Source organism: Monodelphis domestica, chromosome 6 (assembly GCF_027887165.1).
Source record: "Monodelphis domestica isolate mMonDom1 chromosome 6, mMonDom1.pri, whole genome shotgun sequence".
NCBI lineage: Eukaryota > Metazoa > Chordata > Mammalia > Didelphimorphia > Didelphidae > Monodelphis > Monodelphis domestica.
Window position 1 is genome coordinate 6,795,762 of NC_077232.1, and position 23,135 is coordinate 6,818,896.

Sequence of the window (23,135 nt, forward strand, 5' to 3'; positions counted from 1 at the left end):
CTCCAAACTAATTACCATCCCGTTTGTTAGTGGTGGCAGGAAAGAAGAGATCTCTGTAGAAGGGCAGGAGACTTGGGGCTCTCAGCTTTGGCTCATCTCAGAGCCAGCCGCCTCTCAGAACTTCTGTAGCAGATTCAAGGGAGCTCACAATGCCTGTTCTTTGCCTAAAGCCAAAAACATTTTTACAAGGAGGCAGTCTGATGAAATATCTATACAATGGATCCATCCTAAGGCCAAGGAAGGCCTCAAGCCCCAACATGGGGGGACCAATCCCCAGGCCAGGGACACCTTGAGGTTCCAGATAAACTAACAGACCGATAGTCCACATTTCATAAGGCTGAAACATTACCTTCTCAAGTCTGTAAATATTCAAAAGAAAGAGCCAGGCCAGTTAATTCAGCAAGTGGACCACAGTGTCAAGACTACCCCAGTTAAATGATGCACAAACCAGCTTTCTGGTATCTGTGGAAGAAACCCCTTCCTCTGCACCAGCCACCCCTCTGATGCTCACCAATGGCAGCTGTGTGGCTAGAAGGGATTCAAAATCAATCACCTCCCACTTCCCCTCTAGGGATGAAGGACCCCAGAGCTTGCCCCCACATAAGGACTTTCTCAAAACAGACACACCCTAAATTGAAAAACATTTATTTCACTGGAAAAAAAAAAGTGACCAACTCTACATGTCTACCCATCGCAAGCCACTAGGGGCAAAACGGGGAAGAAGGAGCCGGAGCCCCCCTGCAACTGTAGTGATCCCCCAATTCAGCACCCAGTGAAAGCAGGACATGAGTGGGAGAGACAGTACAACCCCTGCCACAGTTTCTGGACATAGCAAAGGCTACTGGGAGAACAGAACATGAGTGGGAAGGTACTGAAGAACAAGGGGAGCAGGGGAGAGAGTCTCAACTTAGCAAGGTTAAATTAAGGTCCGTGGTTCCTGAGGGGCCCAACGCACAGAGCTGTGAGAACATCCCGAAGATGGGGGACCACGAAGGGTGAATTCTCATGCACAACCGCAGCCCGGGGCTGAAGCCCCCACACATCCCACCTGAAAGAAAGCACAATACATGGGCTTACAGTAAAGGAGGCTCCCAGTGGCCAGGACATCCATCTCCTCCCTCGACACACTGCACAGCCAGCCTTGGCCCTCCCCCACGACGGAAAGGTCAGAGCGGGCCCTGTCTCAAATCAGCACCAGCCAAACAGTACCAGTTCTGGGTGGCCCTTTCCTTTCTCAGTCTTCCTGACCTCAAGGAGAAACCCTGTTTCTGATAAGGGAATGGGAAGGACCTGACAACCAATTGCTTCTGATGCTACCAAAGGAGGTGACTTTCCTTATTGCAAAAAACCCACGTGTCTGACAGGCAGGACAACCACCAAAGGAGAAAGGTAGGTCTCCAGGGAATAAGCCAAGAACAGAATTCGACCTGGGAGCACTCCTCAATTAACAGAAGCTTCAGGAATCAAGGACAAGCACTGAGACTCCAGAGCACATCTTTGCCAGCCAATCTGCTGACCCGCATGCTGGGAAGGAGTTCAGGGTCTTGGAGTTTATCCTGAGCTATGCCACTGTTTCTGAGACCTGGGACTTGTGCGAATCCTCCTCTCCCCTCCCCCTACCATGGCCTTAGTGTCCCAGTCTGGAAAACAGGTTCAAGCCCCACCTGCCTCTCCCCAGAGTATCCAGGGTAAATAATAATCTCTAGAAAGTACAATGAGTCCAAGGAGACAAAGGGAACTAACAAAGACCCTCTGATGAGTTAGGGAGGCTCGAGGGCCCCACAAGCAGAGGGAAAGAAAAAGCCAAAGGCCCTGGAAGCATCTCAGGGGGCCAGATATCCTGAGTCCCTAACCATCTCCAATTATATAAAGTAAGAACTAGAAGAGTTCTCCAAATTACAATTTTAAATCAGTGAAGCTATGGAAGACTTGGCAGAAGACAAGAGGATGCCATGAGATAATGATAGACTGGAATGAAGGAAGACAGGTTGCCTCCATCTGCAGAGAGGGACCTTTTCACCTATTAAAGCTCAAACCTACCCCCAAGATCTTGGGAACACCTATGTATGGACCCAGTGCAGTACCCCAAGATCTTACAATAGGAGGAAGGGAAGGAGAAAGGAAGCTCACATCTTGCAAGGTGAATTTCCTGAGGATTCTGTCCTTGGGGTCAAACTCTCCACCCTAGAACCTTTGTTTGTTTGTTTTTTCGAGGAGGTGTTCCCAGGCAGATGGAATCCTCAGGGCACCCACCCTCCCACCTCACCTCACCCTCAGGGAAACCCTGCCTGGAGCCTTTCAGGAAGCCACTAGGTGGGGATCATTCTCAGGGGGCCACCTAACATGGCAGTATTTTAAGTCCAAGTTGGAGTGCAGAAATACGAACCCCAGGACCTCTGGGCACCCAGAAGAGATCAAACCTCAGCCACCACAAGAGCAAGAAGAGGAAGGCAGCAGACTTGTGGCCAAGAGGCTTGGGGGCGCTGCTACACTTTGCTCATTTTCAGGCACAAGAGGGAATCGGATTAAGTCCTGCCAAGCTGACAGCAGCAGGACCTAGGAAATCTGCCACCAGGGCCAGGGCCTTGAGACTGCACCAAAGACTATGTGACTGACTGAGACAGATGACTAGAAATTCATCCCCTGTGCCCCACCCCCCACCCACCCCCACCCGCCCCCCGCCACCTTGGGCCATCCTATTCCTGTGAAAGCAGCAGGGCAGCTGGGCCCCTGGTGCTGCCATCCCAACAGGGGCCTGCCCCGCTCTCACCTCGAGCTTTAAAAGGCTGAGTACCGCGCCCGATCCGCATACTGCTCCCGCTCATACCGCGCCATGTCATACAGAGAATTCCGGGCGGCAGCGGCTGCCGCCGAGGCCTGGGACAGCTCATTCTCGTGCCCATAGCCGTAGCCCTCTCCTACAGTAGGGACTGTGGGGGCACGACGCAGGGGGCTCCGGTCCCGTCCATAGTAGGAGGTGGAGGCTGCAGTGACGGCGGCGGCGGCGGCGGCGGCAGCGGCGGCGGTGGCGGCGGCAGCTCCCGAGGTCGGCAGCAGGTGTCTGTCGTAGGGGTCGACAGAGGTGGAGGTGAGGTGGCTGGTCATGGCCGGATTCTGGACTTGTGGCAGCTGGGACAGGGTCTGCTCTGCGTAGTTGTACGCGGAGGCTGCCGCCGCCGCCGCCACTGCCTCGTACGACCGAACTCGACAACGTTTGTAGTAGGCATCAAGCGCTCCGTACGCGTTACTGTAATACACGGACTCCCCGTAGCCCATGGCGTAGGGCGCACGGACGGCTCCGTACTGCTCAGTGTACTGCTCGGCCAAGTCTGCCATGCGGCCCGTCCGATCCACTGGACACTCTTTGGACCAGTGGCCCTCTTTCCCACACCGATAGCAGCCGCTCTGGTCTCCCATCCCGGGCGCAGTCCGAAGCCGGCTGGTGGACAACTGGACGTGCATTCGTTTGCCTTGAAGAAACAGACGCGAGAAGGGATGCTGTAACTCGGTCTCAGTCCCGGCCCCTACCCCAGACTCCTCCGCCACGGCAAGAGCTAATCCAAGCCATCTCCGAAGCAGGCCAAGCTCAGCATCCGAAAGACGCTGAGCCGCCTGCAGCACCGCCCAAGTCACTCACTTGAGAGGCCTGCTGTCTCTCCAGCATCAGGGTTTCTGGCTAAGAAGGATCTCCACTAAACTGGTTTACCAGCCATTAGCAAGGAAAGGAAAACCAATCTTGTCCTAAGAAAGAATGGTCAAGTCCTTGGTAAGTGAGCCTACCTGTCACCACGGCACGCCCCCTGTGGGGCAGTGGTCAGCACTACCCCTGTAGCTGCTGTGACGTCACCCCAAGAACCTTAGTGACAACAGCCCTACCTCAACTGCTATGACCTGGAGGAAAAGCACTTTTCCCGTGGATGGTGGCCCTAATCCCAGACAAGCGCAGGAACCTGAGCCTCCAATTATTTCCCAAGAGTCACGAAATGCCCTGTGAGCATCAGCAGGATTGCCCAGATTGTCCAAAGCATTGGTCATCCGGAAAGAAGACTCGGAGACCCAGTGGCCTGAGCAAATCACTTAACTCCTCTGACAATGATTCTGGCCCAGAAGAGCCCGACCTCACGGAACAGTTATGGAGAAGACATGCCATAAACCTCAAAACACCACCAAAACCAAAAGCCTGGGGCCGTGGAAGAGAGTACCTCTGGACAACTGATGGCTCCAACTAGGAGAGGAGTGGACTCTTCCTTCTTTTCCTAAGAACTTTTAAGTTGTTGTCCATCACTTCAAGGAGTTATAGCAGACCACTAGATTTTAGTGACCACAGGTTTGGAGTTATACCATAGACAACGACAAAGGCAGAAAGGGAATTGGGCTATTCACAAGGCTAGGATTCCCCAGAGGAAAAATCACAAGCAACAGAGAAAAAAGAGAGAGAGAGAGAGAGAGATGGGTAGGGGGAGAGTGTGTGTGTGTGTGTGTGTGTGTGTGTGTGTGTGAGACAAACATACACAAGAACAAGCAGGGGCAAAATAAACACAGCCTGAACTGTTTGATCAGAAAACCCAGAGATATCTTAGAGGAAAAGCCTATTAACAATGACTTTTGCTTCTCTGAAACTCAGGGACCCAAAAGCCTAAACACAATTTGCAGAGAAATGATACAAGCTTAAGAAAGGAACTGTCATAGCCTGAAAATAGAAATAAAGAATGCTTTTAAAAAAGCTGGTAGGAACCAGAGACGAGTCATAAAAGCAAGAAAAAGCAAACCACTTTTTATAGTCAGAGGAAGAAAGTCAGTTTCCCTAGAACTCCAGAAACCTAAGCAGCTTCTTGGGAGGGGCAGATTTTCCTTAAATGGGTTCTGAAGGGACGAGCCCCTTTTACCCAAAAGGCCAGAGATCCAAGATCAGCAAGGCCTCCTATTGGCCAGCAGCTAGCACACGTGATCATCCCACCTGGAACACTGAGCAGCTGTAAGGGTTCTTAAGGGACATTCAATAAGACTCTAACTAACCAGGAGACTTCAGAGCATCAGTGATGGAGGTAGGATTTCAGACCAATAAACACAAATCTGGGAGGTCAGGAGACTGCCCCAAAGGGCAGTAGGATATGTGCCTGGGAGAAAGGGAAGGAGGAGCAGAAAAACGGAAACCCCTTACTGAGAAGTGAAAGAAGCAACTATGGCAGCAACAGGCCAAGGACTAGCTATGTAGAGGCTCCCCAGGGTGCCAGCATCTCAGCCTGGGGGCCCCTTTGGACACAAACAGCACAAGTCAGAGCAGACAAAAAGAGGAGGTACTGGCTCTGCCTTTGCCTTTATTCGAGCTACCATTCTATCAGGCTTTTTCAAGGTATAGAAGAATTGAGACTTTTAAGAAATGAAATCTCCTGACCTCTGGGATTAGCAGGGACTCAAGGGCCAAGAAACTGTCAGTCAAGAAAAGATAACCACTAATTTAAAAAGGCAAACCTGGACCGAAAAGACACTAAAAACAGGTAAACAATCCAAGTCTCTGGGGGAGAATCACTACAAAATGCAGAGAAGATTGAGGAAAGGTAGCCCCCTTTAACAAACACTTAGAAAGTATTTAGCAAACACAAGGGACTACACTAGGACCTTCTGGGGACTGGAAAGGGAAAACCCAGGCCTATCAATTCAAGTGAATCTAGAACAGGAACCAGGTGAAAACCAAGATGTCTTTGGGGGCCTGGCCTGAGAAGTTCTCCCTGTCACCATTCTCTCATTTCCTCTACACCAGCAGCAACCAGGCCGAGCACTCTCTTCTCTTCTCCCCACCCCACCCCAACCCCCATGGTGGAAGAGTTAAGTATAAGCATTAGTCCTCAAAAGTTCAATACAAGACCAACCCCAAATGACAGACTTCTCATTAAGAGTTGTTGACAGAGTAATTCTCCACTTGCCAATTAAAAAGGGAAAACAAGCTCAACCTTGGAGCATCACCACTTGCTCCTAGTCTAAGACTGCAAAGCAATATCCTGCGTATAGGGCACACACCATCCCTGGGGACTGACGGATCAGGCCTTAAGGTGCAAGAAAACAGCTACCCAAGGCAGCCACCCCAGAACAAAGTTTGCAAGAGGGGAAAAGTGGCAGCTACTCACCCGTCAACAAGGTCTAACATGACTCTCACACTGAAAAGCTATAGAAATCCTCCCACTGATTCCCTCTTCTTTGGATGCTTGGACCTTGGGGGTGAGGAGTGTGGAAGACAGACAGAAGCCCACAATCACTTATGGCACCACCACCATTCCTAGCTCTGATCTTTCGTCCTCAGTTTGCTCATCTGTTAAATGGGATAACAAGAGAACTGATCTCACAGGATAAAGCCCTCCAGGACTGTGGCCAGGCTCGAGGAATCAGGTTCTACTAATTTGCCCCTTCACCCCCTCTACTGCCAAGCTATGATCCTAGAAGATAAGTACAAGTGGTACAAGGGAGAATGGCCAAAAAAAAAAAAAAACCGAACAGCTAGCACCCAAAACGTGAGGCGTGAACTGGTCCCAGGAAAGGCCCAGACTGAGCCCTGCAAAGTACTGAAATCCACATACTGTCACAAGTTCCCAGAAAACACCCAGCCTGGGGTTGGAAACCCCACCAGCCCGTCCCCCAGGCTTCTGGCTAAGGACTGGTGCCCCTGTCCCCACCCCACACCCCTCTCTGCGGGGGGCTGCTCACCTTGGAACTCGGTGTTGTCCAGGCCGCGGATGGCCTCGACGGCGTCCTCAGCGCGCTCCATGTGCACGAAGGCGTAGTCCTTGACGATGTCGCACTCGATGACGGGCCCGTACTCCTCGAACTTGGCGCGCAGCTCCAGGTTGGTGCACGCCGAGCTGATGTTGCCCACGTGCAGCTTGGTGGAGGCCTTGCTCTTGTTCTTGCTGGCCTCCACGTTGATGTTGACGCCGTGCAGCTTGTAGTGATGCAGGTTGCGGATGGCGTCCTCGGCCGCCGTCTTGTCCTCGATGTGCACGAAGCCGTAGTTCTTGATGATGTCGCACTCGAGCACCTTGCCATACTGTTCGAACAGCGCGCGGATCTCCTGCTCCGTCGCCTCGCGGGGCAGGTTGCCGATGAACAGCTTCACCATCTCGACGACGAGGCCTGCAAGACACCAGGCTGAGACGGCGTCCGGGGTGGACAAAGGCTGGGGACCCACAGGGCAAGAGGCCGGCTAGGGAGGCGGGGACTGGACACGGGACAGGCCGGGGACCCACGGGGGCGGGGGCAGGGCGGGGGGAGGGGGGCACCCGGGCGCCGTGGATCTCTGTGGCCGCGCGCCACACAGCGACCGAGGGGCCGGGCCGGTCGGAGACAGGCTAGAGTTCGGGGACGGCGCTCGCGGCTCACCCGCACGGGACGCGGCACAGCCTCCTCCTCGCGCCTCTGACAAAACGCTAAAATGGCGACGGCCGCAGCGGCGACTCCGGGGAAAGACGGGGAGCTCGGCCTGCCGCCCGATTGGCCACGCCGACGAGCGAGGGGGGCCGGTGTTCCAGGCGGGCCCTCCTCCTGGTTGGTTGCGAAACACGTCCGTCACCTGAAGGGCAGGGAAGAACACGTCAGTGACCAATGGGAGCTCGCTGAGGGCCAATGAAAACGCGCTGTGTGCAGCCGGGTAAAGCCAATTGGACGGGATGCGTAGGGGGCGTGGCCAACCGGAAAACGCAAGGGTAGGTGGGAGGGGGAGCGGGGCCTGCGCCAGGGGTCCCCTCTCCGCCCAGCGCCCAGCGCCCCCCGCCCAAACTCCACTCGCTTCCGGGACCTACTGCCCCGGACATCTTGGGCCCCTGCCCCCTACCGAGCCCGGAGTCCTGCAAAATAGGCTGCCGGCCAGTTGGGACACGTGGGCGGCTCGTAGTGGTTACTCCTAAGCCGCCGCTGCCCCGTTTTATGCCCCGGAGACAGGGCTGCTCCCGCCCCACCCCCACCCCCGCCGCGGATGGAAGTGGCAACGCCCGATGGGGTGGGGTAAAGTGTAGGTGCGAGGGAACCGGAGGAGGCCCGGGGTCCCTCCCCCTATTACCAGTGTGCCCTTGATTGGGAGTCCGGGATAAAGAGGAACCACTTACCCGCCCCTCCTCCCCCCGACCGGCTCCGACACAGAGGAGAGACAATGAGGGAGAACCCTGCCAAGAAACCGTGCGAGGCACTAAGTTTTGGGGCTGCAAATTTTATTTTTCTCCTGTGAGCGAGGCTCCCACAGAGCCGTACACAACGTCAACACCTGGGTCCCGCCCTGCTACCCCACCCCCACCCCACCCGCCCGGCTGGGAGGCCATAGGCCATTCACAATCGGCTTAAAGCCCCATCTAAGGAAGGTGAGGGCCCGCGAGCATTTCCGGCAGGGCTTCAAGGCGGCCACAAGCTGCAGCTCTCTATCCTCCCGGCTGGCTTTCAGGCAAGCATCCTCGGTGCATTCCTTTGGCTAATTTCATCCTAGACACTGGAAGCAGCTTCGCCCAAGGAACTCTTCCACGAGTCTTAAAGCGGGCCATCTGGACGGAAGGGCTCAAAGCACACGGAGAGGGAACAGCAAACATCCCGGGAGGAAAAGCACAGAGCAAAGGACAAGGAAAGCGGTATAAAGAAGGCTCTCTGACAAGACAAAGACTTTCGAAGGGAGAGGGCCAACACACCAGCGTCTTGGGGGAGAAAACCTGGCAGATCCCATAGGGTGGGAAATCAGACTTTACCCCCAGGTGGCTCAGGCCTGGAGAAGGGAAGACTGGGCCTCCACTCCAGTTTCCTCAGCTGTAAAATGGGGTCTCTATAATAGTACCTACCTCCCAGGGTTGCCGTGAGGGCCACTTGAGCTCTTGGCACATACTAGGCATTGAATACTCGCTTCTTTCCTTCTGATGCTGCCCAGACAATGAGCAATGGTTAGAACAAAATGGAGACTTTTAAGAGCTCTGATATCAATTTCCTGGAGTCAAGAATGTTTAACATTTAACATAAAAGAATGTTAAACATGATGTTTAACAGCACCCCAAAGGCCCACGGACCTGGTTACTTCCTTTACACACTTGTGCTGCAAAAAACCCTGGTTCAATTCATACCCGTTTATTAACGCAGTACAGAGCAGGAGAGAAAGGCTCCTTGCCCTCAGCTTCTAGGGCCAGGGTCTGCACTGCCTTTCCCAATACAGTCTCTGGGCAGGGAGCACAGAACCCTTGGACATGTCAGAACTGGAAAGACCTTGAAACAAGGCACACAGAATGTCCACCCTGGGCAACAGGGAAAAGACCTTAGAACATGGAATGTCAGAGCTGGAGGGAGACTGAATATGTAATATCAGAAATGGAAGAAATGACTTGATTGGTCCCTCAACACACTGTGCACTCTTGTGGTCCAGGGCCAAAAAATGATGGGGTCAAGGTGACAAAGTAGTTCCCTTTTTTGGCAATTTAGATTACAGTGTTTTTGTTTTAATGATCAGGAAGACTGGCTTTTTAATGGTTTAATAGATTGAAATTCAAGACATTGTTTGGCTTCAATGTTGAAGATTTTGACAGGTCCATACAACCTGAATAGTTGTGCAAATTGCCCGATGACAGGCAAACAGGTACCCAAGTGCTAAAGTTGGAGTCCCCTCTAAATTGCTCAGGTTGACAAATTCCCAACCCCTCCTCCACATCAGTGACAAAGATGTTGCCAATCTCAGGCCCCAAACTCCCATCATCCTTTGCAGTCAACAAAGTAGCTACAGCAAAATCACTACCTGGCTTTGAAAACAAACACTCCCACTGGCTGCTGGCACTGCAGGGCCAGGCAGGAGGGTCTAGATGACCTTGGATAAGGAGTCACTTGCTGTATTTGGACCTTTTTCCTCATCTATAAAATGAGGTTGCACTAGTCCTGGAGTGGTGTCTCCTTTGGGGCTGGTGAAGCTTTGGATCCTCTCTCAGAATGTTGGTAAATGCATAAAATACATAGTGTTACAAAGGAGACCAGCTATACTGAAATAGAGACCCAAATATTGAATAAGTTCCCAGGCTAAGAAGCCAAGCACTTGTTCAGTTTTAAATCCTAGTTAAAGCCTTCAACATGCCCCTTCAAGAAGTGGGCCCATTGCCTGGCCAAGGCACTGGCTGGCTGAAGAGCAGGGTCAGGAAAATCCCCCTTCAGAAGAGATGGTCTAGTTCCTCCCAGCTGTGATGTTTTTCCATTAAATGCCAGGATGAAGCTATTGCATCAGTTGTGGGTTCTCCTTAGAGATGGCAACCAAACCAAGCTGCTAACCCAGGAAAGAGACTCCGATTAAACCCAAACTCGCCATCTCATTCCTTGGAAGTGAGTCCAGAAACTGGACTGAGTTAGGGATTGTTATTTGGCTGTGAGTTACATTGGTTAATGAATAAACCACTGGGTCCTGGGGGCCAAGAAGAAATCAACCATCTAGAACAGACATAAGCCACTTATTAGCAGAGCCTAGGCAGCCAGGTGGAAGCAGAGGCCATACCACAATGGTAGAAAGACCTTGGTGGGGAGGGAAAAAGATCACTATGAGCCAGGTCTCCACTTGCAGAGCATCCAGGCCTCCCAGGGCCCAGCTCAGAAAACCTGACCTGTCAATGTGGTGGGGGGCTGGCAAAGCCACTAAAATTCAAGAGTCCAGAAATGTGGCCTGGACCCCTTTTAAACTTGGTAACTGGGCAAATCATTCCCCTTATGAACTCTAAATAAGCCCCTTTCCAATGATTGTGATGGGCTTTGTAAACTTCACAGGCAATCTGAGTTAACTCAATCTTATAAACTTCTGTCTCCTCCCATATACACTTCCCTTTCCCCCTGACACCCTCACTTTAAATCAGTCTCTTCTTGGGGACAGCTGGGTGGCTCAGTGGATTGAGAGCCAGGCCTAGAGATGGGAGGTTCTGGGTTCAAATCTGGCCTCAGACACTTCTGTGTGACCCCGGGAGCAAGTCACTTAACCCCCATTGCCTAGCCCTTATCACTCTTCTGCCTTGGAACCAATACTTTTAGTAGTGAGTCCAAGATGGAAAGTAAGGGTTAAAAAAAAAAAACCAACTTCCTCCCAGAAGTCAGTAGTCTCAGAGCCCAGCTTTTTAAGAAAGGTCAAAAACATCCATTTTCCAGCCAACTCCTTTCCCAGTTGATTATTCATTCCCCAAGAGATCTGAACCCTGCTCCATAGAAGTCTCAACCTTGGTTTGGGGGGTAAGGGGGGGCAGGATGGGACACAGACCTGAGAAAGCTTGCCCAAGTCTTCTTAAACTGGGGTTCACCTCCATGGATAATTTCAAGACATCCTTGAATTTGAATGAGGGGAAAAAAAAAACTTACACCTTTATTTTGATACTATTGGTTTCCCATTGTATCATATACATTTTATTTTAGGCATTTAGAAATATCCAGCTGAGAGGTCCACAGGTTTCCCCAAAGCATCAAGGACCCAAAGAGTGAAGAAATCCTGTAGATCAACCCCATTATAGATGAGAATGGGACCCAGGGAATGGCCAAGCCCATTCTCCTCCCAACATAAGTCAACAGAACTTGCTGTGGACAGGAATCCAAAAGTTATTTCCAGTTCTGGATTCCAAGAGCTTGTATTTCCATAGGTCAGCTCAATATGCTGTGGAGGCCAATATATGCTTTAAAAGTCCAATGGGAAGCCCCTCCCGTTCTTCAGCTGAAATATTCCCCCTCTTAACTGTTCCAACATGTTTGTACAACTCCTGTCACCTGATAATTTAAATGGTTTGAAACTATGGCCATCTCTCCCACTAAGATGGCAGCTTGAACCTAAGGGGAAGGGGTTGTGCTTTGGGCTCTTCTCATTCCCAGCCCCAATAGAGTCCATTGCACAGAAGGAGGCTCTTAATACAGGCTGGTTGAATCGCTGAACTGCACCTAGGCTCTGCTTGGCCCCCCCCCCCCAAGATTCAACATCAAGATATCTACTAAGTCAGAGCCAGATGAAAGCACCTCCTTATGCCCAATTCCAGCTCTCCCAGTCACTCAGCAAGGATCGCTAAGCTTGTAGGGACAATGAACACCCCATCATTTCATCTCTGAGTCACAATGCTTCTTGCATTTAAACCCTGGAACTCTAGAGCCAAGGTCTACGGGACCAAGATGGCATTGACTAGTGCATTGGGGGGAAAAGTGTCACCTAAAAAGATGTCTGTAAAAAAACCCTGAGATACAAAAAAAAAGCGAAGAGGTTCAATGAAGTATGAGCCAGAGCTTGTGCTGCAGTTGGTGTCCTGATTTTTCCCAAACCTGATCATCATTGAAGAGAGGAACCTGGGACACCATGGAGGATTTAGCAAGAAGCACAAGTAGTGGGCACATGGTCAGGTAAAGGCAGCCAGTCTGGAGCCTGGCTTCTACCTACCCACCCACCAGCATCTTCATTTGGTTCTACTCCCCCAAATCCAAGGTACACGTGGTTGTGGGGGTGCCCACAAAGGCAAAATTCATACCTGTCACCAACCCCTAACCTGCCACTTGCCTCCACCCTTCTTCAAGGAGGCAGGACCCTCAAAGTCAGAAAGACATTAACAGGAACAGGAGAGGTGATGAAAAAACAGCTGAAATAAGACTGTCAGACACCCCTGACACTCCTGGGAAAGGGATAGGTCAGGCGGGGAAGCTAGTTGGCCGAAGATCTGTTTATGGCTTGTCCTTGTTAGCCAAGGAGGAACTCGGGAGAGGGGAGAGGTCCAGGGAGCCTGAGCCTGGACTCTCCAGTCCCAGGAACTAGAACTGGTTAGGGTGCTCATCCAGGCTCCAAGTAGATACATCCAGGTAAATGCTTGCCCTGGGCTGCAATAAGGACAGACAATTAAGACCCACCCCCCACCAGAAGAGAAAGGTGAGAAGATAGGAAATCAGAGTGACAAGAGAGAAATGTTGTTACAAACTGAAGTATTATGGCCAACTCGCCAATGTTCCAGCATGAAAAATAAAATGCAGACACCTTAGTCTATTTCCCAGGACCCAGTGACAGATTGAGTTCTATCTATGAAGTCTTACAAATGACCCCAGTGGGGGGGATGAGATCTTGCCCTCCCCACTCCACATCCCACCACTCCCTTCAAGAGAATAAAGGGGGGGGAAAAAAGAGGAAGTAGAGAGAAGGAAAAGAGAATTCAAGTCTACAATTTCTTGGAATTCATCATAGTCTGGAAGTTCCTGGTGAGCCCAATGTAGGTGTGAGAGCTCAATAGTAAGAAGTGAGCTAGGAGGCCAAGGCACTGGCTTCTCCCTCAAAGACAGTCTAGGAGTGGGAGTCATGGCTGGCCTGGTCATTCCAGGATGCCATCTACAGGAAGGCTCTATTGGGAATCCCACATCAAAGATTTTACCCGCCCAGGTAATATGAAATTTGGCTCAAGAAAAGCAGGAACCAACTTCTCCTGGCCAGACTCCAATAGCAAAGTTAAATCCTCAGGCTTCCTCCACTGCCTGGGTCCCACGGCCAGGAAAAAAGTTGCAGCTCTTCATCCCCTGCTGCTTCCCACTTATCTGAACTTAGTACAACAAGCCCAGAGGCTACCACAAGGCTACTTCAGAGCCCCACTAACATTAGGAGGCAGGCGCAGGTGACGGCGATGGCAGGATGGAGCAGAGAGGCTCCAGTGAGGCTCTCGACAAGTGGGATGTCCATGCCAGCTGCCCCCTGTGCCATTTCCTTCTCCTTCCCAATCACCCCAAGTACAGGTACCCTGAAGCACAGGCACCACAAGCCAGGCACATCAAGGTGGTCACCTCCCAGTGGCCTTCTGGGGGGAGATGGCTGACTGACTGCTTCCTGTAGCACACAGCCTAATGGTTCTGACCCCTTGGATTTCTGGGATCAAAGTCCAGGTGGCCTCACTTTAGCTGCCACATCTTTCTGGATGTCACCACTGGTTCCTTGGTGACAATGAGTTCAATCAAGACAATGACAACCAGGTTTCCAAACTGCAAATTGCCCCAAGTTTTATTCATAGTCCATACAAAAGGGGAAAGAAAAAAGTGAGGTTTTCTAACAGCCCCTACTTGGGGAAGATGGGGAGCTAGGGGCTGGCTGGGGTGTGCTCCTCAACATCAGCTCTGCTCACAGTCACCAGGAGGAGTTCGGACACAGAGCAAGTGCACTCTCCAGGAGCCCCACCTCAAAGGCGGCGTGCGGGCAGGGATGGGGTCGAGGGAGCACGGGGAAGAAGGGGCTGACCTGTCCCCAGCCTCCCTCATCTCTAAAAAGAAAAAGGCGCCGCTGACCACAGCCATGGGCTGCTTCCTGTCCAGACGACCTCAAACACCGCGCACAAAAATCCAAGGGAGTTCAGGAAAAAGATAAAAACGTAAAGAGAAATTCCTGCTCAGTAAAGATGGGAGGCCAGGGGATGTGGATGGGAAGTGGAAGGGAGGGAGAGCCGACCGTCTGGAGCGTCTGGAGCCAAAGGCAAGACTTACTGCTGAGGCGGAGGAACAAAAGAAAAGGTTACTGCCGCAACACTACAAAGATTTGGCTGCCTGGGGCAGAACCACACTGGAGAAAGGGGAATCAAAACTCGCTCTTACAGCACGGGCCCCAAACTACCCCCACCTCCTTCTCGCTCCGCTCCCACCCACCCGCAGGACAGCCCTACAGGCGGCGCTGGTAGCCAGAGTGCATCTGCGCTGCCCGCAGGTACTCGCTATAGGAGCCCGAATAGCGAGCATAATCGGAATGGGCATCGGGCAGGCGACGGTAATCCAGCGAGGACTTTGTCGGCGAGCGGCGGAACGAAAGCTGCGAGTCTGATAAACGGCGGTAATCAGAGAGCTCGGCTAAGCGCCGGTTGGAACCATACCTGGTCGAGAGAAGAAGACAGTTGGTGAATGAGACAGTTGTCGGGGAAGGAACTCCAGATGGGTGGGGGGAGATGCCAATGGAGTCAGAAGACTGACCGTGAACAGACAGGCAAGTCTCCAACAAAGGGGTCTTATGTGAGTGCTTTCTACCCCCCTAGGGATGCTGGTACAGGACAAGAAAATCCAAACCTAGGCTAAACTTGGGTGGAGGAGAAAACAAGCCCTTCACTAACACCTTCCCTTAGGGTCCAGGCCCAAGATGACATATGGCCACCATTCATTCCTGCATCACAAAACACTTGGGAGGGACCCACAGTGAAAGGTCCAGGAGAGCAAAGCTCAGTTGCTTTGGAACGGCGAATGCCAGCAAGATTCCCAACTTCCCCCAGAGCAGACGCAGCACTGACCACCAGGGTGCTAGTTAAGATCTATGTACCCACCCCAAACCCATAGCTATCACCACAGGCACGGCCATGTCACATGTGAGGGGACATTCAAGATGGTGGGAAAGAACAGGGACCCATTCACCAGCAAGGTACTCAGTGGCACATGGGTTGGCCCAGACAGGTACCTCCTTTCACAGCCTTAAGTGGTTGGCTCTAAAATAAGCCATCTGCCCCTTCTTCCTATCAAAAACCCCATCTAAAATTCTCAAGAGGCTACAGAAAGGCCTGACACTTGGCCTCAGGGCATCCCATGGAGCACGAGGGTATGTGGAGAGTAAGGAAGGGTGATTGGCTTTAACTCCCCTCCCATCCTAACCATAGCCCCGGGCCCAAGGCCCCAGCCAGGGGGCAGAGCCAGGGGGCATACAGTACCTTTTTGACATGATGGCGGCGGCCTTTTTGTAGGGATCATCGTAGCTGTCTCGGGGTGGGGAGAGGCGGGTACGCTCATAGGGCGGCGGGGTGCTGGTGGCGGCGTTGGCAACAGCCCCCTGGGACAGGGACAGGTAGGCTGCGGACGGCTGGCCTGCCCCCTCATAGGTGGCACCTGGCTGGCCTCGGTAGGAAGCAGCAGCAGGCTGGGGAGGCTGCTGTTGGGCAGTATAGGAAGAACCCAACGGGGCCGACGACTGAGTGCGATAGGGAGCAGCCAGGGCGGCTGCGGTCGGCTGGGCGCCATAGGCAGCTGCCGCCCCGTAGGAGCCTGTGGCTGCAGCTGACTGAGCCCCATAAGAGCCAGAGAGGCCCATGGTAGCCTGAGCCCCATATGCATTCAGCTGTGCTGTGACAACTGGCTGGGCCCCATAGGAGCCTGCAAGGGGGCCGGCTGCCTGAGCTGCATAGGCGGCTGGCTGGGCAGCATAGGCAGCAGCAGTAGCCGGCTGAGCCACATAGGCAGCAGGCTGGGCAGAATAGGAAGCAGCTGGCTGGGCTGCATATGGGCCTGACTGGGCATTGTAAGAGGCTGCTGTGGGCTGAGCATTATAGGAGGCTGCAGTCGGCTGGGCGTTATAGGAGGCCGCCTGGGCCCCATAGGCAAGTGAGGATGTTGCAGGCTGGGCCCCATAGGAAGCTGCCTGAGCCCCATAGGAGGTCAGGGAGGAAGCTGCCGATTGGGCATTATAAGAGGAGGCAGCAGCCCGCACCCCATAGGAAGCTGGCTGATTACCATATGAGGCAAGGGAAGAGGCCTGTGCCCCATAGGAGGTGAGAGAAGAGGCCGCAGCTGACTGGGCCCCATAGGAGGTGAGGGCCGAGGCTGAGGGCTGGGCACCCCCATAAGGACCAAGTGAGGAAGCTCCCCCAGGCTGAGAGCCAGGGCTAGCCAGCTGGGCCCGGTACGGGGCTCCCAAGGACACCGAAGGCTGTGCCCGGTAGGAGGCTGCCTGAGCTGCCATGGGCTGGGTCCGATAGGCGACGCCCAAGGAGGCAGAGGGTTGGGCTCTATAGGCCGCCCCCAGGGAAACTGAAGGCTGGGCTCGATAAGTGGCTGGCTGGGCGGTCAGCGGGGTCACGTAGGAAGCTCGGGGAGGCGAGCGGCGCAGAGGACTGCGATCACGGCCATAAAAAGGAGGGGAGGGCTGCCGGGGCCGCCCGTCGAAGCCAGTGGTGCTGTTGCCGAAGGCCTGCTGGTAATCAAAGGTGGCAGAGAAGCCACCAGTCCCAGGGAACGCGGTGTCGCCGGCCCCTGGCTTCTTGGCCTTTTCCCCAGGGGCCGCCAGGCCTGCTGGCCCCTTCTTCTGACCTTTGATGGAAAGCTCCACGTTGATGCGCTTGCCCTTCACCTCCTTGCCGTTGAGCTGCTCGATGGCGGCTTTGGCGTCCGCTTCCTTTTCCATGTGAACAAACGCATAGTCTGATAAAGCAGCAGACAGAGGGGTTAGCAGTTAGGGGGAGCAGGCCCTTTACCTCTCGGACACATACACACGTGCACACGCACACACACTCCCAACAGCATGTCTTGGCCACTGTCAGTGACTTCACAGTTCCCCTCCTGGACTTGGTGCCCCAAGATACAAGGCTGCCAATGGTCCCAGGGCAGTGAGAGAAACTCCATTTAAAGGAAAATTGAGAATAAAAACCTTCCTAAACTGCCAGGCAAAAGGAGATGGGCTCTTTAAATAAACCAGAGCCAACAAACTCAGGCCCTAGAGGTCTTCAGATTTACAGCCACCACTCCCAGGAATCAGCTTCCAAACCCTGGAAACTACTTGTTTTGCCTGAGGGATACTGAACCCAATGAAAGTCAGATTATCAGGTCAAACCAAGGTTTACTGGACAGGGTGGCCAGCAATAAGCAGTTTCAGGGATGAGCCCACTGTGACTAATCAATCCTTTCTCACATTTGTAAAGCACTTTACAAAACCCAGTTATGACCATCAGGTGTTCTGAACCTCACTAAAAGCCTATCAGTGAGCCAGGGAGTGATTATTGTCCCTAATTTATAGACTAAGAAAAGTGCAGCCCAGGCTAAGACAGTGAATGAAAGAGTGGCACAGCTAGACTTACACCCCAAGGTTTTCTGGCACTGACTTCCTAAGGTCTCAGAGATATCAAAAAAAAGTCTAACAGACCAACCCAGATCAAAACCTGGTGCTTCATGGGAGGTTCCTGGAAGACTTTAGGTAGTCACAAAATAAGCAAATCAGAGGATATGGAGAAAATTTAGTAGATAAAACCCAAGCATCCTCTCTATCCAGGTTCAGCCCCTGGGCCACACTGCTTCACTATTCCTGTTCCCAAAATCTGGATTAAACATTAAGCATCTGCGACAATGACAGTTAGTCTTCAGGAGACTAGTCCCTGAGCTGGGAAATAAGAAGGTGCAATCAATGTGGCTGGAAACACCTTTCCCCAAACCACTCATTGCTCTTTCCTTCAACATCCTCTTCTAGGGCATTCAAAGGGACAAGTAACTTGTCAGCAGGAAAGAGATGAAGTCAGAGCAAATCCTGGCACACCTGGGATGGGAACGGGGCCTGGTTCAGAATACAACTCCCCTGGCCCCACAACATTAGGGGATGGAGGTGGAGGGAAGGAAGGAGGCTAGAGAAGAGATCCTAGATACCAGTAGGCTGGCCCTGGTAAGATGCAGGAACTAAGCTTCAACACTGCCCCTACATCAAGCCTTTTCTGGACCTGTGGCTGCCAAAGGAAGTCAAAGGGACCTCTTCTTACTACTAAGTTGATCATAATTGTGCAGGCACCTAAATGAATTATATTTAAGGTCTCAAAGACAAAGGTTTTTTTTCTGCTCAGTAGCTAGCACTTTAACTAAAAGAACCCCATTTATCATGGAGGCTTCTCTCCCAAGTTGTTTTCCAGGAGCACCAGCAACCTCTTCTGTTCCTTGGGGGTAAACATAAGAAAACTCATTTGTAACACAACAGGTAATACCTGCATTGGAAGCAATATGGAACCCCCAAAAGGCCTGAGGCCTGGGAGAAAGAGAGGATTTCAGAGGCAAGCCCAGCAACACCAGTGACTTTGGGCAAGTCTCTTCACCTCTTTCCCCATCTGTCCATTCTGTTCTGAGCTAATGGATATGGAAGTGCTTTGAAAAGTGTTATATCATACAACATGTATAGGGCCTCTCCTGCTTCCTCAGAATTGCCTCCAGATTCTAACTCACTTGTTCCAAGAAAGCAAACAAGATACAAGACCCTCTGTTCTTAACCTAATAGAGTGTAACAGAAAGATAAACCAAAGTTGAAACAAGCCCCTGCCTTGCTTCACATCCAGGTCCAGCCATCCTTACTATCCAACCCTGTGGAATACAAGGTCTCCTCCTCTCTCCTAGGGAAATACAACTCCCCCCACACACACACACAGTCCAAGGGAGAAGGAAGACATTCAAACCTGGCCTAAGAGAAGGTAAAGGCAGCAAAGAACAACAGTCATGGGGGTGGAGGTGGGGGATGTCCTAAAGGAGAGATCCAGCTGTGCTGGAAGGGTAGGGAGGAATCAAAGAAATGAAACCTGAATGAGAATCACCTGGGTATCATTTTGGAATGAGGGAAAAATAACCAATGAACACTGTGAAAAGGTGAGAAAAGGCATCAAGTCTAGGCTGCCTAATTAGTCTAATTTTGTCTATTTTGGATTAATAGCACAGATTGCAAAATATTTTCTCAAAATCCAAGTAAAATTCCACATATAAAAATCAATTGGATAAAAATATTTTTTGATAGGATTACAACCAAATCCTATTTGCACAGGGGGTTCCTGGGATGCAGATAAAAAGTAGATGCCCACTTGGCTCAGGGCCCTTACAGGCCCAACTAGTCTCAAGTGCTAAAGAGCCTGGGAACACCTGAAGATTCAAGGATCACAAACAACTCTATCTAGTCCTCCAAATTAGATTAGGGGATATGGAGAACTGTAGAACATGGAGACTTTTTGTTTAGAGAAAATAAGCAACCCAGGCCCCATAGCATCTCCTCAAGACCAGGAGATGAAAGTCATTGCATATTCCCTCTGCTAGCAAAGCCCAGTGACTGTTATTCTTCAGAGGGTGCTTAGTGCAAAGTGGGAATAGTATCTCCTCGGGCTCCTCCTAGGCTTCTCCAAAGCTGAAGATGGGTCTTGAAGTTATAAAGGCAAATAGAAGTGCCCCACTTCTCTGGACAGTCAATGGACGAAGGCATAGAGTGGCTCAATGCTGCCGCTGTAGGACACCAAGTCATGGATGGTCACCAAGTAACTTCCTCTTTCTTCCTGCACCTAAGCAGAAGGCTGCACTAAAGAAGGACCAACTCTCCCCAAATAGAATGTAAGCCTTCAGTTTTTGGGTGGTTAAGCCTAGAGTTACCGTAGTAGGAGGTAATGGAAAATGGTTACCCTTTCTCTGCCATCCTCTACATTACCTCCTGCCTTCCCAAATCCCTACACAAACTTGTTCTCAACCAGAGAAAAAAGGCTTCAATGGAAGCCATTGACCCCTTCCTCCTGCCATCTGTATTTAACAAGCTCCCATTGATTTTCGTGATTAAAACGCACAATTTTTCAACAAAGAGAATCCTTACTCCAAATAAGTACTTCCAAAATACATTCACATTTCTGCCTTTACTTTAAGTGCAAGGGCACTCTCTCCAGGTGCTTCCAAAGGAAATCTCAGACACCTCCCCATCCCCAGTTCTCTCCAGTCTACACAAGCAGTGGTGAGCAATGCAATTCTGTTCCCTCTGATACTTGGCTTCTGAGAAGGCAATGAGCAAAGAAGGTTCCTTGACAACATTTATTCCATAGCAATTCTAATCTCACAGAACCAAGTTTCTCAATTCTCAACTCAGAATCCACCTTGCAGAAGGAGCAGTTCTGCTGTTTTATTAGTCCGATTAAAAATAAATACTAGCCAAATCAAAATCCCCACTTTCTCAAAACAAAAGCAAATTGCAAACACCATAGCCTGCCCCAGAACACCTGGCAGAAGAACCTGGATCCGGATATTCCTGGACTTCCATAACCTGAGTTGAGGGAAATAGAATGCAATATTAATGCAGGATGAGAAGACTAATTCCTATTAAGGAAAAGAGGAGGGTCAAATTACATTTTTATTCTTCCCACCCCTTACTAGAAGCAGCAGATCCGCCAAGAAGGAGCCTTCCTGGACGAGACCAACAGACCCAGAAAATGCATAAAGGGTTTGGATCTCTCCCTAACATTTCTCTTGCTTGCAGACTCTTAACAGTCCCCAAACTAGGGACATAAAAGACCCTCGCAATACATCCCTCCTCCCTCTCTTCTCTCGTTCAGCTTCTGCGGGTGGTGAGAAATTAACCTGATCTAGCCTAGAAAGGATGCTGAGCTGCACAAGGCTCAGGTGTCCTTTACCAATTCCTGCGGAGGAGGCAGAACTCTGGACAAACAATCCAGTCTAAAATAAAGCATCAAATGGGGCTGCCTGAATTGAACAAGAACGTCAGCTGCATAGGAGAGAAGCTGAGGATTAGGCCACTCCAAGCGGATGCCTGGGAAAGTAAACCGTTCGGGTTAAGTGGTCCCCCAAGACCTCTCTCTCAGTGGGGAGGCCTGAGTGGGCCTCCTCCTTTAGTGAAAGGACGCCTAGCTCTGGGACAGGGAAAGCCTGAAAGGTGAAGGACAACAAAGAAAGGCCCCAAGCATTCCACCGTGACTTACAGCACGCATACCTCGTCCTGGGAGCTAGGCCCCAGCCTCAAGAATTTGGCAAAGTTCCTCGGTAGCCGAAGACCCATTTCACAGTGTCTGTCCAACAACAGGGGTTTAAGGCGAGTAATGTGCAAGGGAACCTCGTCTCCCCGCACGTCCGTGGCTGCAAGGCTGGGGTCCGGGAAAGGCCCTCGGTGGAGGGCCGGCTGTCTGGGGACGTCAGGGCCCCGTTCCCTTCCGCTCCGGCGCGTTCGTCTGCAGCGGGCGGGCGGAAAGCCCTGACCTTTTACCCCTCGCCTCTGACCCACGCGGAGAGAATGGGGGGTGGCCCCCGCCCGGATCCGGCGTGTCCCGTCCCTTTCCCGACTTTCCGACCGTTCGGCGACCGCCCCACCCCACCCCCGATAGAGGGGGAGGGGGAAGGGGAGGCGCGTCCCCGCCGCGCACGCGCGCCCCTGTCCCCCCACACGGGCACCGGTTTAAAGCGTCCTCCTCGTCGCCGCCACCAACGCCGCCGGGCGCGGCCCCGACACGCGCCCCCACGGGTCCTGGCCCTGGCCCCCCCGAGCGCGCCCCCGCGTTACCTTTGACCACGTCACACTCGATGACGGGCCCGTGGCGCTCGAAAAGGCTGCGCAGCTCCTGGCTCGTGCACGCGGCCGACACGTTCCCCACGAAAATCTTCCAGGTGTTCAGAGGCCGCGGGCGCGACATCTCGACCACGAGGGCGCGCCCCGGCCGGAGCTCGTGGCCGTGCAGGGCCTCGATGGCGCGCAGCGCGCCCGCGGCCTCGCGCACGTGCACGAAAGCGAACTGCTTCATGACGGCGCAGCTCATGACGGTGCCGAAGCGCGAGAAAAGGGCCGCGAGCTCCTCCGGAGTCGTGTCCGCCCCGTCCACGTTCCCCACAAAGATCTTCATGGCGCCGCCGCCCCCGGCCAAGAGCCCGGACCCCCGCCTTTGCCTGAGCGACGAGCGAGACGTCCGCCCTGCCGGCCGTCCTCCCCTGGAATGGAGGGCGGACAAGAACCCAGCCGCGCAGGCGCAGCGCACCGGCCAATTGCAGCCAGCGCCCCGCGCCGACGCCGGCCAATCGCAGAGCCGTAAGGGGCCGCGCGCGGGGGCAGCCAATCCCCGAGGCCGGGGAGCCCGCTCGCTGGGCTAAGGGAGTTCCTAGGTGGGGGCGGGGGCGGCACGCGCGCGCCCAACGGCCGCTCGCCCTTTTCCCCTCCTCCCCGGCCTACCCCTCCCGTTTCCTCCCCCCCCGCCGCGGGGGACGACGGGTCGGGAAGCAAGCCGGGGGCGGGGGAGCGAGGCCGCAGACTGCTACCGGAGGGTCCCGCCCCGCTCCGCCAGCCCCAGGGCGTGACCAGACTTGGGCCCGCAGAGGTGGGGTGCGGCGGGGGCAGCCACCGCCCTCCCTCTGCCCCTCCCCCGCCCCAGAGGCCCTCCCGGCTCTAGGTCTTGCCGCGGCTCCCTAGTGCCTCCGGGATGCGGCCCAGCCCGCCCGCCCAGCTGCCCCGTACCTTTCCGGCTTTGCTTCCCATACCTCCCCGGCTACCTGGCCCTCGACGTTCGAGCGCCGCCCCCCCCTCAACGGCATCAGCATTCCATCCCCAGCTTGGAGCCTGGAACGCTGAGTTCCCGCCTCGGGCCCCACTTCGGGGTGCCCCTTCCTGGCCCCCCAGACACGAGGTGCTGGCAAAGAATTGAGACCGAATTCGAAAT

At 53.1% G+C, this 23,135-nt stretch overlaps 1 protein-coding gene across 11 annotated transcripts; it reads right to left on the reverse strand.

The window, feature by feature from the left end:
* Window positions 1-629: 629 nt before the first annotated feature.
* RBM14 (RNA binding motif protein 14) lies at window positions 630-23,064 on the reverse strand. 11 transcript variants are annotated; one of them, XM_056801266.1, is made up of 5 exons: window positions 8,808-14,205; window positions 7,372-7,561; window positions 6,700-7,125; window positions 2,771-3,470; window positions 630-1,048 (listed from the first exon to the last, which is right to left on the reverse strand). In XM_056801266.1, the coding sequence occupies exons 1-4, from the start codon at window positions 8,856-8,858 to the stop codon at window positions 2,779-2,781; spliced, it is 1,359 nt and encodes a 452-aa protein (XP_056657244.1). In that variant the 5' UTR covers window positions 8,859-14,205; the 3' UTR covers window positions 630-1,048; window positions 2,771-2,778. The 11 variants fall into 11 exon arrangements, with proteins under 11 accessions (XP_056657244.1, XP_056657245.1, XP_056657249.1 ...); XM_056801267.1 differs by lacking the exon at window positions 8,808-14,205 and adding an exon at window positions 8,094-8,145; XM_056801271.1 differs by lacking the exons at window positions 7,372-7,561; window positions 8,808-14,205 and adding an exon at window positions 21,992-22,525.
* Between the last annotated feature and the right edge of the window lie 71 nt (window positions 23,065-23,135).

Bases quoted from the DNA above. Each gene is read 5' to 3' on its own strand.
- RBM14 (XM_016425406.2), bottom strand. From the start codon at position 22,328: ATGAAGATCTTTGTGGGGAACGTGGACGGGGCGGACACGACTCCGGAG. The intron at 17,134-21,991 runs GTAACGCGGGGG...CTGCTTTATCAG, and splicing joins CGAGTGTGACGTGGTCAAAG to ACTATGCGTTTGTTCACATG. The intron at 14,832-15,650 runs GTACTGTATGCC...TCTCTCGACCAG, and splicing joins GCCGCCATCATGTCAAAAAG to GTATGGTTCCAACCGGCGCT.